Genomic DNA, 26,511 nt, shown 5'->3' with positions numbered 1-26,511 from the left:
CATAAGCTTATCTTTTACTGCAAGCAAAATTTATTCAAAAAAATTAACTCTTCGCTATAAAACTCCCTTCATTGATATCCATAGTTTACTTTCCAAAAATAAATGAGTATTTCAAGTGTTCTGCGCAATCTAAGAAAAAATTGGACATAAGACCAAATATATCAAATTTTACTAAGACTCAAAAAAGGACCAAATAGAGACATAGGAATCATCTCTTGCCTTGGGATTTCTGTGGGTGAATGGTGTGTTTACATGAATGTAAACGGACTTTGCATTAATGACACACCAAGAAATTTAAGGAGACTTTTAGTGGAAAGATAAAAAGTTCAATACTAGTCAATATAATTAATATCAGAATAAATAAAACATTCTAGGCCAGACTAAATTTTTGTAGCAGTAGTGATTAAAATTATCCATAAAGATATTTTCTATGTAAAAGATACAAACTTTAATGTTAAAAATGTAAGAAAATTTGAAAACAAAAAGAGTTTCAAATTTTTTAGAACAAAACAATTCTATAAAAACACCCGAATGGTCTAAAAAATGATCAGACAAGTACCATTTAAAAGTAACGCAACACTAGGTAACCTCTGTACTGGTCGGATGAGAAGTTCAACAAGGCTTTGCCGTCCACATTCTGGTTTAGCTTGATTGATCTGAAAAGAATTATTTTATTCAACAATTTTTAAAAATGGTTTTTGCAAACATTAGACACACTACATTTATCAATTACACCTCATCATTAGTGCCCTGACAGCTAACAAGAAAGCTGGTGTGGCAATGTTCTCTGGTAGATTACTGTGGTTGAAATGAACTCCTGGCCAGCCAAGGGTTAATTAACATCTTAACCAGAAAGTGAATTACTCTACACACTACTATATAATCCTTCTTAAATTAATCTAAAAAAAAAAAAAAAACTTTAAAATATTGTGTTGATTAGATAAACAGAATAAGGCAGTGGTAAGGCGGGGGTGAGGGGCACGGAGGTGGGGAGGGGACTGCACGGGAGAGGGGAGGGGGAAGAATCATTAAAGGCAATACAGAATTCCCCTAGAAATAGTTTAGGTATTTGAGAACTGAAACATGTATAACTTTAAAAAAAAAACAAAAAAAAACAGCATAAACAACATTCTCATTTACTTAGCTGCCTCTTACATTAATTTATTTTTACTAAAAGCATAATTTTAATGAATTCCTTCAGAAATTATTTTCAGATTTTTATTTGAAAGACTGTACATTACCTTCAGAAAAGCATGAAATCTTGGTTTCTGTTTTTCACATTTAATAATTGTTTCCTTGCTCATTTCAAAGAAGTTAACAAAAGGAGGGTAGGTTTTTACTAAATCTTTTGCCTAGAAAGAAGAAAGAAAAAACACACACATTGATTTGTAATACCTTTCATCCTTAGACAATAAAACTTGAAGTCGAATGATCAAGTCACAATCTGACAGAGCGCAAAAGTGTATAAGTTTCTTCTCATGTTAAATATAAAAATTTATAAGTGAGTTAACTGCTAAATAAAATGCATCAATTGGTACGCCTGCCTGAAAAGTAAACACCATAAAAAAACAAAAGTATGTTAAAACTTGTTGTACTGATATAAACATAACAAGTTTAAAACCTATAAATTTATTCACGACAAAGGAGGGAAAAAAAAAAATGGAGAAAGGAGTCTCTGGGAAAACGTGACAGTAACATGGCAAAAGAATGAAACTAGACCACTTTCTTATACACAAAAATTAATTCAAAAAAGATCTGCAACTATAAAATTCCTAAGAAAACATAGGAGGTTAAACTCCTTGACAGGGGTCTTAGGAATGTTTTTGAGGATTTGACTCCACAGGCAAGGAAAACAAAAGAAAAATAAACAAATGGGACTATATCAAACTAAAAGGCTTCTGCACAGTAAAGGAAAACATCATCAAAATGAAAAGGCAACATACTGAATGGAAGATATTTGACAATAATATATCCAATAAGGGATTAATATCCAAAACGCATAAAAAGACATATAACTCAACATAAAAAGAACCTGATTAAAAAAAGGGAGAAGGGGCCACAGGAGGATCTGAATACACATTTTCCCAAAGAAAACATTCAAAGGCCAACAGGCACATGGAAAGATGTTTAACATTACTAAATATTGAATATTATGAAGGTGCAAGCCAAAGCTACAATGAGAGATCACCTCACACCTGTTAGAATAATTATTATCAAAAAGATAAGAAATAACAAGTGTTGGAAAGGATGTGAAGAAAAGAGAACTCCATACGCCAGGGGTCCTCAAACTTTTTAAAGTGGGGGCCAGATCACGGTCCCTCAGAGAGCTGGAGGGCCGGACTATATGAACTACTAATTCCTACTGTAACACCTCGGCTTCGCTCACTGCCCAAAAAACCTGGCGGGCCGGATCAGACTCCTCTGTGGGCCGCATGTGGCCCGCGGGCCGTAGTTTGTAGACGCCTGCTACACTATCTGTGGAATTAAATGGTACAGCCACTATAAAAACCAGTATGAAGATTTCTCAAAAATTAAGACTAGAACTACCATATGATTCAGCAATTCCACTTGTGGGTATTTATCCAAAGAATTTGAAAACACTAATTCAAAAAGATATACATGCCCCTATGTCCACTGCTGCATTATTTACAATAATGAAGATGTAGAAACAATCTGTGTCTATCAATGGATGAATAGATAAAGAAGATATGTGTGTGTGTGTGTGTATTCCCCAAAAAAATGTATACACACACTTTGAATAATTATAAAGACAGTGTTTATTAAAATACATTTCATTTTCAAAATTCAGCTATTAGCTGTTAAAGTGTGAGACACCCTCTATATATAGTGGAATATTATTCAGCCATTAAAAATGAAATCTTGCCGGGACCGGGTTTGGCTCAGTGGATAGAGCGTCGGCCTGCAGACTAAAAGGTCCCGGGTTCGATTCCGGTCAAGGGCATGTACCTTGGTTGTGGGCACATCCCCAGTAGGGGGTGTGCAAGAGGCAGCTGATCGATGATTCTCTCTCATCGATGTTTCTAACTCTCTATCCCTCTCTCTTCCTCTCTGTGAAAAATCAATAAAATATATTTAAAAAAATGAAATCTTACCATTTATAATAACAAAGATGAAACCTGAGGGTACAACGCTAAGTGAAATAAGTCAGAATGATAAAGACAACATATGATTTCACTCAAATGTGTAATCTTTTTTAAAAAAAAGAGAGAAATGAACAAAAAAAACAAAATCATACATTCAGGAAACAAATCAGTAGTTATCAAAGTGGAAGGGAGTTCAGGTGTGAGTAAAAGAGGGGGAGGGGTCAATTTCATGGTGATAGATAATAACTAGACTTTTGGTCATCACTCTGTAAGTGTATACAGATGCTAAATTATGTTGTAGATCAGAAACTTATATAATCAAAAAAAGTCTGCAAGTTCAGAATAAACTATTAATAATTAGAATTGATCTATGCAGAACCTAAGAACATGCTATTATTTATTGAAGGATCTATTAAAAGATTAACTATATTAGCCAAAAATGCAAACAAGGAAAGAAAAAATGCCTTGGTTAATTGAGGAGACTAAAAGGTATCAAAAGGCATGTAGAATAATTTGCATATTTGGAATTCTCAAGCAAGCACACACACAAAAAAAATCTGAGCGATTATATGTTAAAATGGAAGTTAAAAGGCTTCAGAAAATAAAAGTAAATGTGCCAGAACCCAAGGCACTGAAACTTACAATTATATTCAAAAACACTAAAAAGAAATGTATAAATCCTATTCATATCCTCTCATTCAAAATGAATTTACTTTATTTTAAAAAACTTAAGTTATGTTGCTTTTCTCCCATAAAAAAGTATTATGCAGAGCAGACAAAATGACAGCAAGTAATATCAACTAAGGAAAAATAAAAATGAAAATTCAGTTCAAGAAAATTTCAGACAAATCATTAATCTATGGCCATTTGTGAAGGGCAAATAACCTGATATATAATAAACTAATTATAGCACAGTACTAGTGTTCCTAATTATGACCTTGAGCTATTGAAAGTATTACGTTTTATATTTAACAAACACAATGATGTCAAAGTTTTAAAAGCTCTCACATTTAAGCAGGTAACTCATTTCCTGCCAATCCTTTGTGATATTTAATCTGAAAATTAGAAGAAAAAAAAGAAATATAATACTTACATATTTAAGAAAGATGTCACCAATGCTTTTGCTTTCATCCCAATTAGCAATAAGGTCTTCAAGATCATCCTAAAAAAATAATAATAATAATACAAATTAAGACATTTAAAATTGCACTTGACAATCTCTTAAATTATCTTTTAACATTTTCAAGATAGTCATTTTGAAAAAAAAGATAGTCATTTTGAAGGTACTTTACACAGTATGTTCCCTTGGATATTTCAGTTCCCAATAACTGAAATATCCAAGGATTTTGATAAAATATATAATAGAAGTATTTGATAAATTGCATTTTATTAACTTATAGATCTTTTATATTTTTATTTATAATGTACAGTAATATCAAAAGTTAACATATTTTCTTGAAACATTTATAATTCAGCTTAATCTTTTTCCTGCAAGATGGGATAAACATTAATATAGGTAATTTTGAGAAAACTGATAAATTCAATAAAGAACCACACAGAAAATATAAGAAGAAATAAACCTAAACGACTTTTAGAGCTCAGCTAGTCCTCCCCAAACTTACTTTACTATGGTTGATTGGTACCTGGAAATCATGGATCCTTCATTTAAAATAAAAAATCATTAAAAAGAAAATAGGATTGTCTTATATGATTTAACATTTATCTAACTATAGAGAATTGAATGAAATAAACTCTAAGTCCCTTCCAGTTTCACAGTTTTTCAAACAAACTGAAGCAAAATATAAACATAGAGCAGAGGAACAGTAGAAAAATAACACTAGCAACTACATTTCTCTATCGAAGAGTTTATGAGGCCTTAATTCCTTATTTTCAGGATTAATTCAAATTTTTAAAAAATACAACAAACAACAAACATTAACAATGCATTGCATCAAAGAACAAATCCGAAGGAATAAGTGAAAATTTTTAGATACAAAATTTATTTAATTCATCAGAAGTACCTGAAAAATCATAATAAACATATATATAAAAAAAGAATTTTTACAAGCCTAACATATAAAAATTTACCTTTATCTTGGTGTGCACATCAAAAATATCTGGGATACTACCAAAAATAGTCTTAATCTCTTCTGGGGCAAGGATAGGCCCACCACGTTGTCCTTCTTCTTCCAAAGGTACCTGAAATAACTAAAAGGTAAAAAAAAATAGTAGTTTCAGTAGAATGTGGGGAGGGGAGAAGGAGTGAAACTAACACAAAGTGATAAAGGGGAGATGAAAAGTTGATGAAAAAGAAAAAAGATATAAAAATACTTCTCTAAATTTGAGGCTTTTTTCTAACATTTTCTATTCTACTTTATCCTATTTATTTATACGGATTTGTGCACCAGTGGGGTCCCTCAGCCTGGCCTATGGGGATCAGTGGACCTCCACACCGCCGCAGCCCGGCCTTACCCACCAACTCATCGATCCAGCACAGCAAGTAGTGCACGAAGCAACAGCAGGCGGGGAGGAGCCGGCGCCCGGGCACAGGCCAGACACCATACTGCTCCTGCTCATCCTGGCCCCACTGTGCCTGCCACCGCCGCTCAGTAGGCTTGCTGCCACTCTGCAGCAGTCTCCACGCACCCATCCTTGGGCGATACCAGCACACCCATGACTGTACAGCCTCCACTTGTCATTGCAGCCTCGCTCCTCTAGCGAAAGCCGGCTGCTGCCCAGTCAGTCTGGATGCCCTCCTGACCCCCGTCCAGATGGGGAAGGGCCACGCAAGGGGAGTGTCCATGGGACAGGCTTAAGCCACAGGTGCACCTGCCAGCCATGAGCCCGGCATCAGGCACCAGTAGGTCCTGAGGGGTGCTCCCACTGTGGGAGTGCACTGATCACCAGGAAGCAGCTCCTGCATTGAGCATCTGACCCCTGGTGGTCAGGGCACATCATAGTAACCAGTCAATCAGTCCTTTGGTTGCTTAGGCTATTATATATACAGACTAGAGGCCTAATGCACAAATTTGTGCACTAGTGAGATCTGGCCAGCCCCGCCCCCTGGTACAACTCCCGGTTGAGGGGACAATTTGCATATTATCCTTTTATTATATAGGATCTGTGTATATGTGTATATATGCTCTTGTAATAAAATGTTATGTTAGCATCTAATAAAACTTTTATCGCAAGGATGTGGAGAAAAGGAACTCTCATACACTGTTGTTGGGAATGCAGACTAGTGCAGCCACTGTGGAGAACAGTATGGAATTTCCTTAAAAAACTAAAAATGAAACTCCCATTTGACCCAGTGATCTCACTTCTAGAAATGTAACCCAAGAAACTAAAAACACCAATCAGAAAGGATATATGCACCCCTATGTTCATAGCAGCACAATTTCCTAATTTACAAATAGCTAAGATTTGGAAACAGCCTAAGTGCTCATCAGCAGATGAGTAGATTAGAAAACTGGTACATCTACACAATGGAATACTATGCTGCTGTAAAAAGGAAGGAATTCCTACCATTTGCAACAGCATGAATGGAGCTGGAAGTAAAATAAGTCAGTCAGAGAAAGATAAATATCACATGATCTCACTCATTTGCAGATTATAATGAACAACATAAACTGATGAACAAAAACAGATCCAGAGACAGGGAAGCATCAATCAGATGCTCAAACCTCAGAGGGAAGGTAGGGGAGAGGAGGTGCATGCAAATAAGTATAACCAATGGACAGAGACACCAGGCAGGTGAGGGCATGAAAGGGAGTGGGGTGTGTGTGGTGGTGGTGGTGGTGGGGGGGGTGGTGATGGTGGTGGTGGTGGTAATGGAGGGATAAGGACACGTATGTAATACCTTAATTTAAAAAAATTTAAAAATTTAAAAAAAACTTTACCACATGGTTCTACAAATCATTAAAACTGTTAGAATGATACATGAGTAATATCTATTTTTATTCAAGTTAGTAAGGAAAAAAGCAATAAGCAATCAGTTATTTCTAGACATATTATACTTACTATTAAGTACTAAATGTTTTTAAATGGTAGCACAGAACCTTGGTGTAGGGGAAGAGACAAGATTTGAAACAAAAGACCTGTTTGTATTTCTGTTGTTGCTTGCTTGTATCAATCTAAAGAGAATAAAAAATAAAAGAGCCCGGCCAGCATAACTCATTGGTTGAGTGTCGACCTATGAACCAGGAAATCAAGGTTTGATTCTGGGTCAGAGCACATGCCTGGGTTGCAGGCTTGATCTCTAGGGTGGGGCATGCAGGAGGCAGCCAATCAATGATTCTCTGTCATCACTGATGCTTATATCTCTCCCCCTTCCGCTCTGAAATCAATTTTTAAAAATCTATCCTACATAATAATGAGCTAATATGCTCGTGGTCATCATGTCATCACGCTGTAATGACCAATCAGCAGCAGGCAGGGAGTCTCCTCGCAGCAGCAGGAGGCGGGGCACCTCCTCCTGTGATTTCAATAGCACACTGGGTCTCTAGTAAATATATAAAAAAATATATATATATATAAAAATAAAGGATAAACAATTCCTAGAACTAATATGTGAATATAGCCAAGTCACAGGATATTAGGTCAGCATGCACATTTACTTAGAGGACGCAGACACATTGATCGTATTTCTATATACCAGTAATGTACAAAGGAATTCAAAATTTAAAAAATATCGTGTACAATAAAATATTGAAGTACTTAAGTATAAATATATATACAGCAGGACCTTGAATAAACATCCTTTCATTATAAAGTTGTTAGATGCCATAGGAACTTAATTCTTATATCAATTAGCCTACGGTCAAACTGGTTTTATTATACAACGTTTCGATGTCATTTCACTTCAAGTGCCAGAACCTATCAACAATGTTAAATGACTTAGTATACTAATAAAATATGTAAATGATGCTGAAAACTAAGGATGCTGGTCAAAGAAGACATGGAGATTTATGGAAGTTTTTTTTTTTTAAGAAATGTAAATATATATATATTATAAATACTATGAAATGACATAAGATTACAAATTGTTACTATTTTTAAGAACTACAATTTTACAACAGTTCACTCTCTTCTATTGAGGATTTCCAATTCTAAGTATGGTGAACCCTACTTTCTGAAAACACCTGAAAATACTGGAGAAAAACTTCTTTCTAAATATACCAATAAGCAGACAAGACAGTGAAATACCTTCAGGGGCCAAAATCAAAGTGAATGTAGAAAGTTGAACACTAAAACCAACTTTTGCCAAGGACATTTGCCTAAACTGATGAAAGTTAAAGCTTTACCTATAAAAACCTGTAGGCACAGAACTAGTTTCCAACCTACTATCAACTTCCAATAAAGTTAAAAATGTGTGTATGAGTCAGAAATTCCAAGTTTTTACCCAGAGTACGTTCTCAAGAAGACATGAGTAAAAATATTCACAATAGACTACTAGTAAAAGACAAAAACAAAAAAAAGCAGAACACTAAAACTTAACACTAATGTCCATTAAAAAGAAGTTAAATAAACTGACTTATTTATACAGAAAAATGAATTACAGCTACATGCAACAACACAGATGTGTTTCAAAAGCATTACTCTCAGGTGAAAAGACAAATCACTTAAAATATATAAATATAGTTATAACTTGTTTTTTCTAAACATGTGATAGAACTAAGGGAAACAAGCACAAAAATCGAGATGATGATTATCTCTGAAAAAGGAAAAGAAACACAATAACGGTTTCAAACATATTTGTAATTACTTATAAATATTCCTTTAACATTTAATTTAAAATCCTTAACAAAAATATTCAAACAACCAAAATACATCAAGTTTCATTAAAAAATCTCAATAGTCTTAAGATATGTTAAACCATTCTAAAACCTTTCTGGGTTTGCTTTAATCCCCATATTAAATAAGAGAGGCAAAAAACGACTGATTCTACCTTTCCAATATTTCTTCAATTTATCCTTATTTCATTTTAACTGATACTATAATATTCTAAGAAGCCAGGTCCTCAAAATCTAACCAAGATTACTGAAATAACCTCCACAGTGGTCTCCTTGACTCCACAAATTGTCCTCTTTAATGTCTCCTTCAAACTGAACTGTTATCTTTCTAAAATGCTTGTCAAATGTATCTTCCCATTCTACAGCTTCCAGATAACAAGGCACACTATAGAAAGGCCTTCCTAGTTATGGCACAGGCATTTTATCTCAATTGTCACTGTATCCAAACCCTATCCCCACCCTTGTTCCCTTCATACTACCTTAAACTCTAATCCTCCTAGACCAGCGGTCCGAAACCACGGCTCGCGAGCCACATGTGGCTTTTTGGCCTCTTGAAGTGTTCTAATGCCACTTCTTCAAAACAGACTCGCCCAGGCCAAAAACCAACTTCTCTGCGCATGGGCCACGAAGTTTCAATTGCTCTGTATGCGTGCACCCAATCGTGGTATTTTGTGGAAGAGCCACACTCAAGGGGCCAAAGAGCCACATGTGGCTCGCAAGCTGTGGTTTGCTGACTACTGCCCTAGACTATTCTCAATACCTTGAATATACATCTTCAATCATCTGTATTATTTGCAAAATCTCAAATATACTGCCCACTGATATTCTTTGCATGTCCCAATCAGGCTCATACTTTAAAATTCAACTCAATTTTTTTCTTATATTTTTTTCAATGTTCAACCTATCAAAAATTCCAACCAACACTTTCCTAAGCTGGAAGAGGAATAAAACAAACCTCACAAATCTCCAAATTATCGTAAATAACCCCCCCACACACCATGATGTATAGAACCTCCCGTTTGATATTACATTTTGGAATGTATATTCTATCTCCTCCCCTTTCAGTCTAACTCCTTTAAAATAAAAATGCTCTTAGACCGAAGAGGAGGTGGTACAGTCTTCCATGGTTGAGAACCACTGACCTACACTGATCTCTAATATTAAGTAACCAAATGACACCCTGTGCCTCTTAGGGTGTGAAGAAGAGAAGAAACAAACATCTTTACTATATAAGAAAAATTAATTGTAATCAACCAAAAATTGATTTATCAGGTGGAGGCATAAGCAGAGGTGATTACAGCTCAGCAGCTGGAGGCCTGGGAGTATTCAAAGGGTGCAACCACAAATGAGACTGACACCACTGGGTTGTACTGCAAAATCAAGTGAGGAAAATTCTGTAGACACTGGGAAGAGGAAATACATCACTAGAAATCTATATGCCATGCCATTTGATAGTCTACTCTGTGTTCTTACCAAAGCATCTTAGCAATGAAAGCAATCATGTCTATCATTAAGAAGAAAGATCACACTGTGATCTTGTGAGGATTTAAGTCCTAGAACCAGGCTAGTACTGAAGTCTCCACAGGAAGTAGAAAGAAAAAAAGTTTTTGTTCCTCTGGTTGCTGAGCATGACACTATCACTTTGCCAGTGACCCTCCTCCCTCCACCCCTTGCTCCTGATCACTTCATCGTGAGCACTGCCCACTGCCTACCCAGCTCTCCACCTTTCACATAACCAAATAAAGTCACAGAGTTGCCAAAAAATAAAAATAAATAATAAAATAAAATAAAAATGCTCTTTAACTCTTGACACAATATTAACTTATAATTTTATTATTAATTTTTATAATATTCTGGAATAGTTATCTTATTCTATATATTATATATTCTAGATATTTACTTAATTTGGAGGCTATGTTAAAATTTACTCCAAATTCAATATCAAAAAACAAAAAAGAATACATCAGTCCTAAAATAAAACTTCAAGAAAACACTATCATGAATTTAGATCTTAATATTTTTAATATGTTTTTATTGATTTTAGAAAGAGAAAAGGAAAGAGAGAGAAGCATTGATCTGAGAAACACTGATCGGCTGCCCCCTACATGCCCCCTACTGGGAACTGAGCATGCAACCCTGGAATGTGCCCTGACCTGGAATCAAACTTCTGATCTTTTGTAGCTTTGGGCAAAGTTCATCCAACTGAGCCACATAGGCCAGGGCTAGACCATAATCTTTTAAATAAAAGATTAGGTGAGCCCTGACTGGTCTGGCTCAGTGGATAAAACGTTGGCCTGAGATTGAAGGGTCCCAGGTTCAATTCCAGTCAAGGGCATGTGCCTTGGCTGCGGGCACATCCCCGGTGGGGGTTGTACAGGAGACAGCTGATAGATGTTTCTCTCTCATCGATGTTTCTAAATTCTCTATCCCTCTCCCTTCCTCTCTGTAAAAAACTCAATAAAATATATATTTTTTTTAAAAGATTAGGTGAGTTTATACTAAGCATAGTGGTATGAAATTTTGTATGCAGTTTAATAATGTCAAGGACTTTTAAACAGGAGTTCTGGAAAATGTAATTGATATGCAAATTAGAATTCTGAAACTCCAGTGCATTTACCATGACTTGAAAGAATTTACATTTCTAGTTAATAAATACTACCACAGTACATGGAAAGTGTATGCCAAAAGGATACTCAACTACATTTTGGCTAACTATAAAAACTTAAACCAGAAAGTCATCTAGGATGTTATTTCCCTTGAGGAAGAGAAAAGATTACTTAAAACAAGTAAAGTTTAATACAGCTGAGGCCTCATGAAACCATGACTACTACTAAACAAATTAACTATGAAGGATAATCTCTCCACTACTACACCAAGAAATTTCCATTTCTTATCACTATCATTTTTCTATTCAAAGATAAATTTGATAGTATTAACTTCATTTTTCTGACAAACTATCTCTGTCATTACCTAAAACAAATTTATTCCTTCTTTCTACAGATTCCAAAAAAAAGTCCTATTATTATGTCTTCCAGAATCTTGAATTTGTTTATTCCTTAATACTTTCTTCAATCTCATATTACAATGATTCATTAGAATTGTTTTTTCTACAGAAATAACTTCAGAGTACATTTTAATAGTGGTAAGCAAGGAGTTAACATTTATTTATGTCTAACCATTGTGAAGTTTAAGATAATTTAACATATGAAAGGATTTTTTTCTTTAAAGTACTGACATTCATATTGTTACACTTTGTTGCTATGGCTTTTTTCCACATATATACAGCACTACCTAAAGCACATGTGTCAAACACAAGGCCCTCGGGCCAAATCCGTCCCGCCAGGCCTTGCAATGTGGCCCGCACCGCGCTGTCATCACTGCACTCCGCTGCGTTTCCATCACAATGACAGTTTATGACTGTTCAGTAAACCATTCGGCCCTCGATTTAGGCTGGATTTTAGACTTTGGCCCCTTCTCTGATTGAGTTCGACACCCCTAATAAAGCAATGACTCTAAATACACACTTTCAGAAAATGTTATCTCCAACTTCCAAATATAAATATAAAGACAGTATCTTGACAAGGAACCTGCAAAGTTCTGAATTAAACTTGGTCCCTCTATGATCATCTAATCGGGATCCTTCTCTCTTTAAAGTCACTCTAAAATAAGGTGCTATTTCTGCATGAATAAAAATTACTATTACAGTTATGGCATTTCCCTAAGAGCAGTTTTTGTCACACATTTTCATTTTTAATATCTATGTTCAAATTCTATGCCTATGTAATTTTCTTATAAGAAATAACATCTCTTAGATTTTTTAAATATAGAAACACTGGAACAGAAATCATTTTGCAACCAAACTCTTACCTGAATAATTGTGGCCAATATATTTACATAATTACTTTCAGTCTGATAGAGTTCTTTTGCAACTTGCCACCTGGCTGACTGCTTTGAAGGAACTGGAGTGGAATTTTTAGAAGACTTAGTACAAGATTTAGGTGTGTCTAAGAGGTAAAAAAGGAGGAAAGATTAAAAATACAGGCCAGATATAAGTATTAAACATTACCTAGGTTTAACAGAAAAAGGTAAGCATACTAATTCTTATAAATGCATACTAACTCTTATAAATACACCACCAAATAGATTTTCATTACGGTAAAATTTCCTCATAAGATGAGGCCAGAGGAAAAAAATTGTCAAAAATATCAATGACTCCGAATTGACAGACTTTTTACTAAATAGATGGCCTGTACTCTAAAAAATGCCAAGGTCATTAAAAACAAAGACTGAGGAATTCTACCAGATTAGAAGATACTAAAGAGATACAACATAATCTGTGATCCTGGAATAGATCCTAGACCAGAAAACAACAACAAAAAAAGATCTCTTTTGCTAAAAAGATATTAATGGAACAACTGATAAAATTTGAAGGTCTGTGGGATAGATCATAGCATTAAGGTTAATTTCCTATAATTACAAAATACAAAAAAATCTCCCTATATTTTAAGAAATATAAATTTCAGTGTTAGACATAAAGGCACAACATATCTGCAATATGCTCTCAAACATTAAAAATATGTGTGGAGACAGACAGAAAGAGAGAATGAATGAATGAATGAATCAGTGAATGTTAAAGCAAATATAGCAAAATATTGTGTAGAAAATATATAGGAATGTTTATAGTATATTTGCAATATTTTTGAAATTATTTCAAAATAAAAAGCTTACATAATAAAATAAAAAGCAACATATAGAAACATTTAAGTTAAAAAAGGAGGAAAAGGTTATGATTACACTCTTCATATATATGTAAAAAGTCTCCCTCAAAAAATACCCAACATCAACTGCAAATTCATCGTTAGTTCAAAGTATCTTAATATAAAACATCTAGTCTAACCCAAAGTGCAGGGAGGATGCATTCATATATTTTATATGTATTTCAAGAAAAATTAAAATAAACTTTATAAAAGCTTAAAATACATTTTCTTACTATCATGATTAGAATATTTCAACAGTATATACAGAATCTCCTAATAGAAAGTAGAATGTTCCTCAGCTATGGATGTAGTAGAAATATTCAAAGAACAACAAAGATAGTGTGACTGAAGCTTAAAGAGTATCACTGGAAAGCATGATATCACATGAGGTTTGAGGTAGATAAGGAAGGATTACATAGGAACTTGAGTTATAGTAATACAAAGCCACTCAATGACTTTAAGCAAAGTGGCATAATCTAATTTAGCAATTAGAAAGATAGGCGTCTGCTGATCTAATTTATATAATTTTAGAGACCACTGTTAAATGCTAATGTAGAAAGGCAAAAATGGATATAAAGAGACCACTGCAGTTGTCTCAGAGAGATCTTTTCTACAGAAAAAGTTGACAAAATACGGCAAAGTAATAGTGTTGAGAATGGTAAAGAGAATCAAAGTTCTAATTTTATAATGTTATGTTTAAGATGCAGACAAGGAGGCATGAAGTAGGCAGTTGGAGAGGGAAGACAACAAATTTTGGGGTCATCAGCATATAAGTGTTGTTAAAGCCATGGAATTAAATGAGATCATTTAGGAAAAACAAAAAAGAAAAGAAACATCATAGGCATAACACTCAACATCCAGAGTGAGAGTGAAGTTGGGCAAAGGAGAATGAGAAATGTACATAAGCCAAGATTTAAAAAAAAAAAAAATGAGTCCAGAATCGAATACTATTGATTGCATAGAAACTGTCATCTCTCTAGCAAGATCCAATGTCACAGTAGAGAGGCTGACGTTCAACTGGAATGGGTTGAAAAGACCATGAAAAGCAGGAAATAAGATAGTGTTAAGGTAATTATTTGAAGAGTATTCATGTGAAAGGAAAGAGAAAAAGGGACTAATAAATGGAGAGTGCCACAAGATCACGGGGAGGTTTTGATTGTTATCAAGTCTAGAAGACACAACATTATAGTAAGCTGACTAAAATATAAAAATTGATCATCAGCAGAGAACTCATTGTAGCTTTCCTATATCAGTTGAGAACAAAGTAAACTCAGCCTCCTCTGACTTCATTGTACCCGTTTTCCCCATAATACACATATAATTTTATTTAGCTAGTGCTAAAGAATGCTCTTTGAATGGTTCCATCACTTTCTGTGTGACCCTTAATGAGTTATTTCTCTGACCTCAGCCTAGTCATCCATAAAATAAGATAAATGAAATCTATCTTATAAATACAAAAAGTATACAAAAGCATTTAGCATATAGTAAACAATCATTAAATAGAAGCATTTTCATGTGCCTTTTCTCCTCAATTAAAACAAAAGTAATTAAAGGCAGAGCCTTTCATTTTCAATATAAGCAAAGATTTAGCTATAGCTTAACAATATTCCATTCCTATAAATTTTAAAGATAAATTTTAAATGTGAATTACCTCCATAGTTAATGCTAGACTCTGGTGTGTTGGAGATATCTAGAAGTGACCCGATAGAAAGGGAATGTTCAGCTGATGGGCGCTTACGGGGAGGGAAAGGTGACAAGTCTGTCTCTCTTGAAAGCTGAGCAAGCGTCTCTTTTAAACGACGTCTTTTGCGATTGCTGTTTGGAGTACTTAGAGAAAGCAGTGACACTGATTTCTTGAGCTCAGGTGTATTAGCCTGCAACCAAAAGCAGAAAAATCTCAATTTCACTTCCATGGCTCTTTACTGAGACAGGAACAAAAGAAAAATATATTTGAGTCTGACAAAACCTGAATTTTGCACAATAATTTTACAACTATATACTCTGTCAGGCAATTCAGAAGCTTCATAAAACATAATAGTCAAGGGACCACTGTAATTGTCTAAACCCTACCACCTCATTCCTTTTCTTCACAGCACTATCATTAATATTAGTCTGTAACCTTGTTTACTATCTATTCCCCATTAGACCATAAACTCCAGGAGAGCAGGTGCTATTCACATTTTGTGCACTGTATCTCTAGCATTTAGCACGGTGCTGGACATAGAGCTCTCCAACATTTGTCAAACAACACAAGATTTTAAAAGTTCTCTCTCAGTATCTAAAGCATTTTAACTTTATGTTAAGAACCTAACATTGAGAAGAGAACACAACATAGTATTTACCTGTTTAAACCCATACCACATCTTCAGTATTCTATTCAAAATTAACTCCCAAACTAAAGTAAATCTTCCTGTAAAACTTCTTCTATAGCTTTATGCCACATTTTGGTGAATGATACCACTCTTCACCAAGATCCAGCATGGAGGCTGGATTTTCCTTGCCTACATTCTACTACTACAATCACTGTTTTTAACAACATCTTCCCAATTAATATTAAATGTCTCCCAATATTTATAGGAGTGATTTTCAACTGGTGTGCTGCAAGAATTTTTAAACACACAATACCCATCTATTTAGTCTGGGGCACTGGCCTCATTTCCCTTACTGTCCAATTAAAAAAAATGACTACAGTCAATATAAGAATAGCATCCAGTGGGAATGAATGAAAATTATAACTATTTTTTGTCAGATTGGCAAAAAATATATTTTCTTATATATTGCAGAATTTTAGTAATTAGTTTATATGTGCCATGAAGTAAAAAAAGTTAAAAGTTGCTGACTTATAGGATAAAATTTAAACCTCTTCAATATGTTAAAAAACTTCTTAATTCTGCCTACCTAGTAAGCTTCATCTGTTGGCCTTCTTTCTCACATTTTTTTTTCTAAAGCCATACTACGATACGTGCTATTTTAACATACTTCCAAGCTTTCATACCACTCACACCTGTGTTCTAGCTTGAATGTCCTTACCAGGTTAGCCTAGTAAATTGGCTGAACACTTCTTTGCTCTTTTCAATCCTACCCAAGTCCCTCAGAATGAGGCTAGCTAAAATACATTATTCAATTATGGCATATATAATCATGTACTATAACTGTTTGCATATCTATCTTTCCCTTACAGTTCTAAGTTTCTAAAGATAGGGATATTAGTGTTCATAATAATACCACCAATTATTAGTACAGAATCCTACATAATAAAGGCTAATATGCAAATTGACCAAGCAGTGGAACAACCAGACGTTATGATGCGCATTGACCACCAGGGGGCAGACACTCAAAGAGCTGCCCCCTGGTGGTCAGTGAGCTCCCACAGGCGGAGCGCTGCTCAGCGGGAAGGCAGGCTCATGGCTGATGAGTGTAGCGGCAGTAGCAAGAGCCTCTCCCTCCTCTTCAGCAGTGCTAAGGATATCTAACTAAGGATGGGGATGCGCGCCTAAGCTGTCAGTCGGACATCCACTCAGGGCTCCTGGACTGTGAGAGGGCACAGGTTGGGCTGAAGACAACACCCACCGAAGTGCAAGAATTTTGTGCACTGGGCCTCCAGTGACATAAGATTTCAACAATATACATTACAATGAGTGGTTTTACCTAAATAGATATAGACAACTACTCCAATTGTTCTCAAACTCCTAAACATGATATAACAGATGACTTGTATGCTAATTATACCATGCTTTTTTTGGATAGAAAGTGCCATATTTATAAAATCAAATTCAAAGAACAAATAACTAAGATACATTTTTTAGAAAACATACCTTTTCATATAAATACATAGTTTCTCCAGCCCGGGCATCCATTTGAATGCTTCCCCAGAACCACTAGGTGAGAAAAAGAACATTTTAATTAAGAATTCACATTATCAGAAATGCCAATTGTAATAGTTTTAGAAAACCAATCACATTTTTTAATTACTTGCCTCTTGCTTGACAACATAAAGTTTCTTTGAAGGTTCAAATGGAAGTTCTTTTACTGTACTCTCTTCAACTATAAGGTGAGTGCACCTTTCATCTCCAACCTCTAAATAGCTACCTCCTAAAGAAAAAATGCATACAAACATATAAATAAGGCAAACTACCTTCAAACACAAATCCTTTTTCTTTCTTAGAGAGAGGAAGGGAGAAAAAGAGGAAGAAGAGGAAGAGAGAAAGAGAAAAACATCAACTGGTTATCTCCCATACCCACCCTAATTGGGGACAGAATACACAACTTCAGCATATTTCCTGACCAGGAACCTAACCCATGACACTGAAGCAGAATGTTGCTCCAACCAATGGAACCACTCTGCGAGGGCCAAACCCAAAAAATTTTTAAGAGGTATATTCACCAGAAAGTCATTAGGCAGGAGTGGGGAATAAAATATATATGTAAAGCTTTTAAATTATGCCAAATTCTACCTTGCATTTCAGTCATTTCTTCCATATTGGTTTTCTCTTCATCTGAAAATCCCAAGAAACTTAAAATGCAATCCTGAAATGGAGGAACTTTAAATTCATTTCTAAAGTCATCAGCTGATGCACAGAAATCCCTAAAAAAGAAAGAATCAAGTCAAAGATTTGGAATACAAAGAGTCAAAGGACACTCCTCCGGAGAAGCAAGAAGAGATTCCAAAAAGTTGAAGATAATGTAAGAAGTCTCTGAGACAACTTCAAGCATACCAACAACAGAATTATGGGGGTGCTAAAAGAAGAGAGAAAGCAAGACACTGAAAACTTATTTGAAGAAATACTGACCAAAAACTTCTCCCACCTGGTGAAAGAAATAGACTTCTAAGTCCAAGAAGCACACAGAACCCCAAACAAAAGGAATCCAAAGAGGACCACACCAAGACACATTTAATTAAAATGACAACAGAAAAAGACAAAGAGAGAATCTTACAATCTTACAAGAAAAACAGTTAGTTTACCTACAAGGGGCACGCATACTATTATCAGCTGATTTCTCAACAGAAACTATGCAGGCCAGATGGGAGTGGCAAGAAATATTTAAAATGATGAATAGCAAGAACCTACAACCAAGATTACTCTACCCAGCAAAGTTCTCATTCAGAATTGAAGGGCAGATAAAGAGCTTCACAGATAAGAAAAAGCTAAGAGTTCATCACCACCAAACCAGTATTATACGAAATGCTGAAAGGTATTCTGTAAGAAGAGGAAGAAGAAAAAAGTAAAGATAAAAATTATGAACATCAAATATATATCTATCAACAAGTGAATCAGAAAAAGCAACCAATATAATACCTTAATAAAAAAATGAAAAACACTATTAAAAAATTTTACAAAAAAAAAAAAAAAAGTCAAGTGAATTAAATATCTGAGGAACAGAAAAAACTGGTGAATATAACAGAATCAGGGCATAAATGGGAGTGGATTGATAATTCTCAGGGGGAAAGGGGTGTCTGTATGGGGGATACGGGAAGAGACAGGACAAAAATCATACCTCTATGAATTGGGGGGGGGGGGGAAGATAAGGGCAGAGGATGGGATGGGAACCTAGTGGTAGGGAGCTATGGGGGAGAAACAATTATAATTTGAACAATAAGAATTTATTGTTAAAAAATAAATTTAGAAAACTTACATAATAATGAACAACAACAACAACAAAAAATATATATATATATATATACACACACACATATATATCCTTCTAAAACAGCTTAACTTAAATTCAACAAATTAGATACATGAATATCTAATGCTCAAGGTTTTAGCAAAATCCATTTATTGAAAATATTTTACATCAGATCCTGAAATATTAACAAAACTTTAACATTTTAATAACAAAAGCTAAAAAATATATTTTTATGTGTCCTCATGTCATCCTGAATTAAATTCTGACAAAATTTGATCATGGGTAATTTTTACAAGACTCAAATTCCTGCTCTGTACATGAAATTTTGTGTGTGCTAGGGGTTCTAATTTCATTAACTATTAAGTAATAAAGAAGCACAACAGCAAGGAATTACAAGGTTGTAAAGCTTAAAAAGATTATGAATTACAATTACCACTTAAAATGTACCCAGAAAAACATAAAATAAGGAAAAACACGATGTAAATATCCATTAAGCTATCTTATATAATTCCTATATAATAAAAAAATAATATGCAAATTGATCATCACTCCAACACACAAGATGGCCAACCCCATGTGGACACAATATGCCACAAGATGGCCTGCAGCGGAGGGCACTTGGGAGGGACTGCAAGGGAGGGCAGTTAGGGGTGACCAGGTTGGCAGGAGAGGACAGTTGGGGGCAACGAGACCCTCAGGGGAGGGAAGTTGGGTGAACCAGGCCTACAGGGGAGGGAAGTGGGAGGGATAAGGCCTGCAGGGGAGGACAGTTGGGGGAGACCAGGCCTATAGGGGAGGGCAGTTAGGGGTGTCTGGGTCAGTAGGGGGGGAGGGGGAGAAGCAGTTAGGGGCAACCAGGTCAGCAAAAGAGGACAGTTAGGGGTGACAAGGCTGACAAGGGAGGGCAGTTAGGGGAGACCATGCCTGCAGGGGAGGACAGTTGGGGCAATCAGGCTGACACAGGAGACCAGCAGGGGAGCTGTTAGGCATTGATCAGGCTGGCAGGGGAGTAGTTGTTAGGTGATCAGGTTGGCAGGCAGAAGCAGTTAGGGGCAATCAGGCAGGCCAGCAGGTAAGTGGTTGGGACATAGTCCTGGATTGTGTGAGGGATGTCTGACTGCCCATTTAGGCCTGATCGCTGCTGGGAACGAGCCTAAACGGGCAGTTGGATATCCCTCAAGGGGTCCCAGATTGGAGAGGGTGCAGGCTGGGCTCAGGGAAAGACACACACACACACCCGTGCATGGATTTTGTGCACTGGACCTCTAGTTACCTAATAATTTTAGAATATTTATGATAATCAAAATCATTTCTCAGATGTCTTCCAATTTTCAATATTTCATAATTTTTTAAATATACTTATATTGATTTCAGAGAAAGGGAGAGATAGAATATCAATGATAACAGAAAATCATTGATTGGCTGCCTCTGCATGCCCTTTTACTGGGGATCAAGCCCACAACCTGGGCATGTGCCCTAACCAGGAATCAAACCATGTCATTCTTGTTCATTGGTTGACTCTGAACCATTGAGCCACACTAGCCAGCAATAACTTTTTTTTTTTTTTTTATAACTTCACTCTTCCTAACCTTTATTCCTCAAGCTAACCCAAGATTGAGTTTGTTTTCTTCTATATTAGTTATGAATTTAGGGTTGAAGCACATGGGATTACCTTTATAACATTTAATTCACATAATGAACTACTGAATTTTTAAACACTTACTGTTCATTCCGCCTTTCCCAAGCTCTATAAATCCATTCTGGCTTCATAATTGGAGTACCCAGGCTCACAGCAATCTAAAAATATAAACATTAAACTATCAATTTTTACTTAAAATAACTGCATTCACGGAAGTTCCAAGCAATTACATGCATACATTTTTGAAGTTTTAGATCAACCATCTACTTTCTAACATAATATAAAGAAAAATTAATAGAAAAAAAAACACAAAAAACTCAACCATACAACTTAGGTTAAAACAAATCCCATGATGTGCAAACCATTTCCTTATTTTACTAGTACTTTAAATAAATAAATGTGTCTCTGAAGTTGATGAAATTCACCTTTATTAAAGTTCATTTCTCCTTTCATGTTTACTTCTTTCAAGAACTGATCCCCAGACAGCATTACAGAAGAAAACATCTGTTTAACTAAAAACTTCAGTAGGAATTAGAAAGTAGGAATTCCCTGGAATTAACTGAAATTAACACTTGCTACATAAATAATACACTGATGGAGGGTTGGAACAGAGATAACATCTCACTAACATAGATATCAAAGTATAATCTTAACTAAGATTTTAATCCTGCCGAAACCGGTTTGGCTCAGTGGTAGAGCATTGGTCTGTGGACTGAAAGGTCCCAGGTTCGATTCCGGTCAAGGGCATGTACATTGGTTGCGGGTACATCCCCGGTAGGAGATGTGCAAGGGGCAGCTGGTCAATATTTCTCTCTCATCGACATTTCTAGCTCTCTATCTCTCTCCCTTCCTCTCTGTAAAAAATCAATAAAATATATTTTAAGAAAAAGATTTTAATTCTAATAAAGATACTTTCTCATTTTAATATTAAATCTTAGGAGCATTTTATAAAAACACTCGAGGCCCGGCGCACAAAACTCTGCATGGGTATGATCCTTAGGCGTGGCCTGTGACCAGAGCCATCTTCCCTGGCCACCCGCAGCCAGCCCCAGCCCTGGACCCCACTGCCACCCACCCCCAGGTCCCCATTCACCATCGGGTGGTCGGAACCTGATGGCCAGCAGAAAGGAATGAGGTCGGCCATTCCCCCCTGCTCGCCGGCCTCACCCCCACCACAGCAGGTGGCCCTGTGTATGTGGGCGACTGGAAGGACGGGTGCCTTGCCTGGCATCATCTGTGTCCCGTCACCCACCCCAGTTCCATTAGGCAATTGGAGCCTGCCAGCCGGGGAAAGGGACCAAAAGGTGGATCAATGTGCCTCATAGTGACTGGTCAAGCGGTCATTCTGGTCATTCAGCCATTAGGATCAATTTGCATATTACCCTTTTATTATATAGGATTATTATATAGGATAGCTCTGCTCTGTTCTTATAAAGACCTCTTCGGTAAGAGTGAAATATGTATATATCTCTCTCCTCACTTCCCAACTTCCCTCATTTACTAAGACTCATAGTAACCTTTGCAAATAATATTCATCTGCCTAAAATATTATCCATCAACAAACCTCCAAAATCCTACTCATCTTTGAGTTCCATTGCCACCTTAAAACCTGAGAGTATACTCCTATGATTTAAAATTTTGTGTTCTAGCCAGTGTTCAGTGCTTAGAGCATCAACTCAAGAACCAAAGGGTCAGGGGTTCTATTCCAGGTCAAGGACACATACCTGGGTTGCAGGTTCGATTCCTAGCCCTGTTGGGACTCATGCAGCAAACAAATGATATGTCTTTTCCCATCCCCTCTACTCTCTCTAAAAATCAATGGAAAATTATCCTCTATTGAGGATTAAAAATAAATATATAAATAAATAAAATGCTTAAAAAAAGAAAAGAAAAAAATATCCTCGGTGAGGACTAACAACAAAACACAGGGTTTGAAAAAAGAAAAAATGTTACTACATGTACATAAAGCAAAAATTAAATTTCTGAACTTCAATAAATCATAGGACATAGATGGCACTGTTGTTATTAAACCTAATCCTGAATCATGCAATCCTGAAATACACAAAAATACCCAAGTTTACATACCCTGAATTTTTCTCCTTGTGTACAATTTGCCACCAAATGTGTTACTTTGGAATTAAAGTCTTTTCGAATAACTCCACCCATGTGATGGACCAATGTCACCAATCTGACCTCAAAAGAAAAATTAAGCAACATTAGCTTTATAATTAATTTAAATAAAATTTTAAACTATGTTTACAACTTATTGAGCAATAACTGACTACTTTGTTTCATAATGTACATATAGGAATATTTATAAAGGTATAAACTTTACAACAAAACAATTGAAAGATTCATGTTTTACTGGCACAAAACTATATAATGACTAGAGGCCCAATGCATGAATTCGTGCACCAGTGGGGTCCCTCAGCCTGGCCTGCAGGATCGGGCCGAAACCGGCTCTCCGACATCCCCTAAGCCTTAGGGGTCCCGGATTACGAGGGCAAAGGCCAGTTTGAGGGATGCAGGAGGTTGGCCAGCCACGGAAGGACCGTGGGAAGGGCTCCAGGGTGTGTCCAGCCCATCTCATTTAGTCCCAATCAGCCAGACTTCAGCAGCAAGCTAACCTACCAGTTGGAGCTTGTGCCCCTGGTAGTTAGTGCACATCATAGTGGCTGGTCGACAAGTCGACTGTTTGCCCCCTGGTAGTCATAGTGAGAGGTTGAGCAGCCTTAGCATATCATTAGCATATTATGCTTTGATTATTTGAACAGCCAACCAGAGGACTATACACTTAGCTTATTAGGCTTTTATTATATAAAATAAGCTAATAAAGATGATCACACAAAACTTAGTTAATTAAGCTTTCACAGCTAAAAATATTGCATTTTTTATAACACGAGGTTATATCATACCAAGATTCTTCCCATAAAATTAGAGTAATCCTCCATTACCTCCAGCATAGAAACTTACAAATCAAAGAAGCTTCTATGATCTTGGCTATTGTGCCTCAGTAGTTAAGTGTTGACCTATGAACCAAGAGGTCAGGGCACGTGCCTGACTTGCAGGCTCAATTCCCAGTAAAGAGCATGCAGAAAGCAGCCAATCAATGATTCTCTCTCATCATTGATATTTCTATCTTTCTCTCCCTCTCCCTTCCTCTCTGAAATCAATTATTTCCTTTTTTTGAAGAAAAAAAAAAAAAAGCCCTATCCAGTTTGGCTCAGTGGATAGAAGATCCCAGGTTTGATTCTGGTCAAGGGGATCCCTGATCCCCAATACATATGGCTAGGAGGCATGGGTGGGAGGCAACTAATCAATGTTTCTCTCTCCTTGTCTCTCTCCCTCCCTTCCACTCTCTTAGAAATCAATGGAAAAGTAGCCTCAGATGAGTATTAACAAAACAAATTAAAAAAAAAAAAAGAAAAAAAAGAAGAAGTTTCTGTGTATTCTTCAGGGCAGTAAGAATACTTTAAGGCTGAACTTGTGTAAAAAAAAAAAAAAAAATTGCAGTGTGCACAAAAATTTCAAATAATGTGGCCAATAGGATACTGAAAAGACAGTTTAAACAGATTAAACAATTACTAATTTTTTCTGTTAATTCATACGCTAGCCATCCTAGACAAAATATTTGGGGTTTTTTTTACAAGGCTCTTCAGAATATTTCTTCATAAAATTTGAAACTGGTATAGACATAGTAATTTCTCCTCCGAAACTTTGAAAATAAAAGCAGGATACATTATCAAAAAGTACCAATTTAGAACATTTTGAAATACTTACTAGTTCTTCTTTCTTCCTGAATCCAGTAAAGCATAGTACTAAATTCATCATGCTTGTACAATACAGTGGACGACATGAAAATGGCAAAGGCTGAAGAATAATTTTAAATCTGTGAGCTTTCTTTATAGTAGAAAATGGAATATATCTTTCTCAAGTTAAACATATCTGCCCTCTTATCAATCAACTATCCCAATCGAAAGATTTAGCTGCATTTTTCAATATGTAATAAAAATAGCAAAAAAATTGCTAGTTTCAAAATAAAATTTCCTCAATTTCCAAATCATATTTGATACACATAATCTAAGCACACTTTATGATTTGCAAATTAAACACAAATATATTCAAACCTTTAGTTAAACGTACTTTGTCACATGTAAAATGTTATCAATAAACAAAATTTCTGACCCCATACAATACTGTAAATGCTTCCAATTAAAGTTAAAACAAGTCAAATATTTATAATACTAGGTATATAACATATAATTGAGCCAAATATGCTTCCAATTTTTGAGCTACAAACATGGAGGTAATCAGTAAATATTTTAACCAATTTAAACATATATATACATACACACACACACACACACACACACACACACACATATATATATATATATATATATATATGTCAGAATAAGAATATACAGATATTTAACAGTTAATGTGTGTATATTCAATTTTGGGCTCTAAAATTTTTATTACGCTTCTGCAAGCAACATTTCTCAACCAAAACAGAGAATTAAAGATTGCCATATGATTCTTACTAGTATCTATAACAAAAACACAATGACTTAAGCAATTTTAAGCTAATAAGACAAGTTTTAGAATGGCAAAACATAGCAATAAAACAAAATAGGGACTAACTCTGCTACAACTCTTATATATATGGTTTTTATTGCCTAACTTGCAAAAGTCTTAAATTTCACTACTGAAAATTACAACAGAAAACAAACAAACAAAAGGACTATATACTAGCTACTACTATTCCATTCTAAATATTTCATACTCTCGCTGAAACCGGTTTGGCTCAGCGGTAGAGCATCGGTCTGTGGACTGAAGGGTCCCAGGTTCGATTCCAGTCAAGGGCATGTACATTGATTGCAGGCACATCCCCATAGGAGGTGTGCAAGAGGCAGCTGGTCAATGTTTCTCTCTCATCGACATTTCTAGCTCTCTATCTCTCTCCTTTCCTCTCTGTAAAAATCAATAAAATATATTTTTAAAAATAAATAAGTAAATATTTCATACTTTCAACAATTAACAGAATTTTCTACTTCTCAATTTTCGCAACATTCATTAATAAAAACTTAGCCTGGAAAGTCATAATAAATGTATATTTTTCTTACCTCTCCTTTTTGTGCACAGTTTAATACTACTGGTGGTCCAATAACTCTACAATCAGTCTTGTATAACTCAGTAAAGACAGGATCCTGGAAGTCCATGACTATAAATACATTTTCAAATTCTGGAGAATCCAAACTTTCATATTCTTCTACTGATTCCATCTTTACAAAGGGCACTTTAATTTCCTTGATTTTTTTTCATATAGTTATAGAAATAAAATGTATTATAAAATTAATTCATATAACTCTCTAATGGTACAAATTCAATACCATAACTTTAATTTTATATTTGCTGAAAACTTGTTTTAAATCATACCATAATGAACATTATATTCAAGAGTGAACAGTCATTTCTTTAGTTGCTGACTTGCATTTATATATATATATATCCATCAACATTAAGATCTTAAATTTTGAAGATTTCTCTTATAAAGACCTAAGTTTTGACTTAACAGTCATTATAAATCA

The 26,511-nt window shown here is 35.4% G+C and overlaps 1 protein-coding gene across 14 annotated transcripts in view; it reads right to left on the bottom strand.

The window, feature by feature from the left end:
* Positions 1 to 26,511, bottom strand: part of ECT2 (epithelial cell transforming 2) — a 56,709-nt gene that overhangs the window by 25,601 nt on the left and 4,597 nt on the right. For 12 of the 14 annotated variants that reach the window (XM_045583679.1, XM_045583686.1, XM_036446178.2 and 9 more), the window contains 13 exons: positions 26,047 to 26,229; positions 24,701 to 24,790; positions 23,006 to 23,113; positions 21,005 to 21,078; positions 18,108 to 18,238; positions 17,630 to 17,745; positions 17,469 to 17,531; positions 15,305 to 15,527; positions 12,764 to 12,900; positions 5,193 to 5,312; positions 4,198 to 4,266; positions 1,242 to 1,352; positions 560 to 656 (listed from right to left, as the gene is read on the bottom strand). In XM_045583679.1, the coding sequence (XP_045439635.1) occupies positions 560 to 656; positions 1,242 to 1,352; positions 4,198 to 4,266; positions 5,193 to 5,312; positions 12,764 to 12,900; positions 15,305 to 15,527; positions 17,469 to 17,531; positions 17,630 to 17,745; positions 18,108 to 18,238; positions 21,005 to 21,078; positions 23,006 to 23,113; positions 24,701 to 24,790; positions 26,047 to 26,229 (1,522 nt within the window). The remainder of the gene's footprint in view (positions 1 to 559; positions 657 to 1,241; positions 1,353 to 4,197; positions 4,267 to 5,192; positions 5,313 to 12,763; positions 12,901 to 15,304; positions 15,528 to 17,468; positions 17,532 to 17,629; positions 17,746 to 18,107; positions 18,239 to 21,004; positions 21,079 to 23,005; positions 23,114 to 24,700; positions 24,791 to 26,046; positions 26,230 to 26,511) is intronic. The other 2 variants (XM_045583684.1, XM_036446184.2) reach the window with 1 other exon arrangement.

This window comes from Pipistrellus kuhlii, unplaced genomic scaffold (assembly GCF_014108245.1).
Source record: "Pipistrellus kuhlii isolate mPipKuh1 unplaced genomic scaffold, mPipKuh1.p scaffold_m20_p_2, whole genome shotgun sequence".
Taxonomy (NCBI): domain Eukaryota; kingdom Metazoa; phylum Chordata; class Mammalia; order Chiroptera; family Vespertilionidae; genus Pipistrellus; species Pipistrellus kuhlii.
Note: the sequence above shows the minus strand (reverse complement) of the source record. Positions and strands in the feature narration are given on the sequence as shown.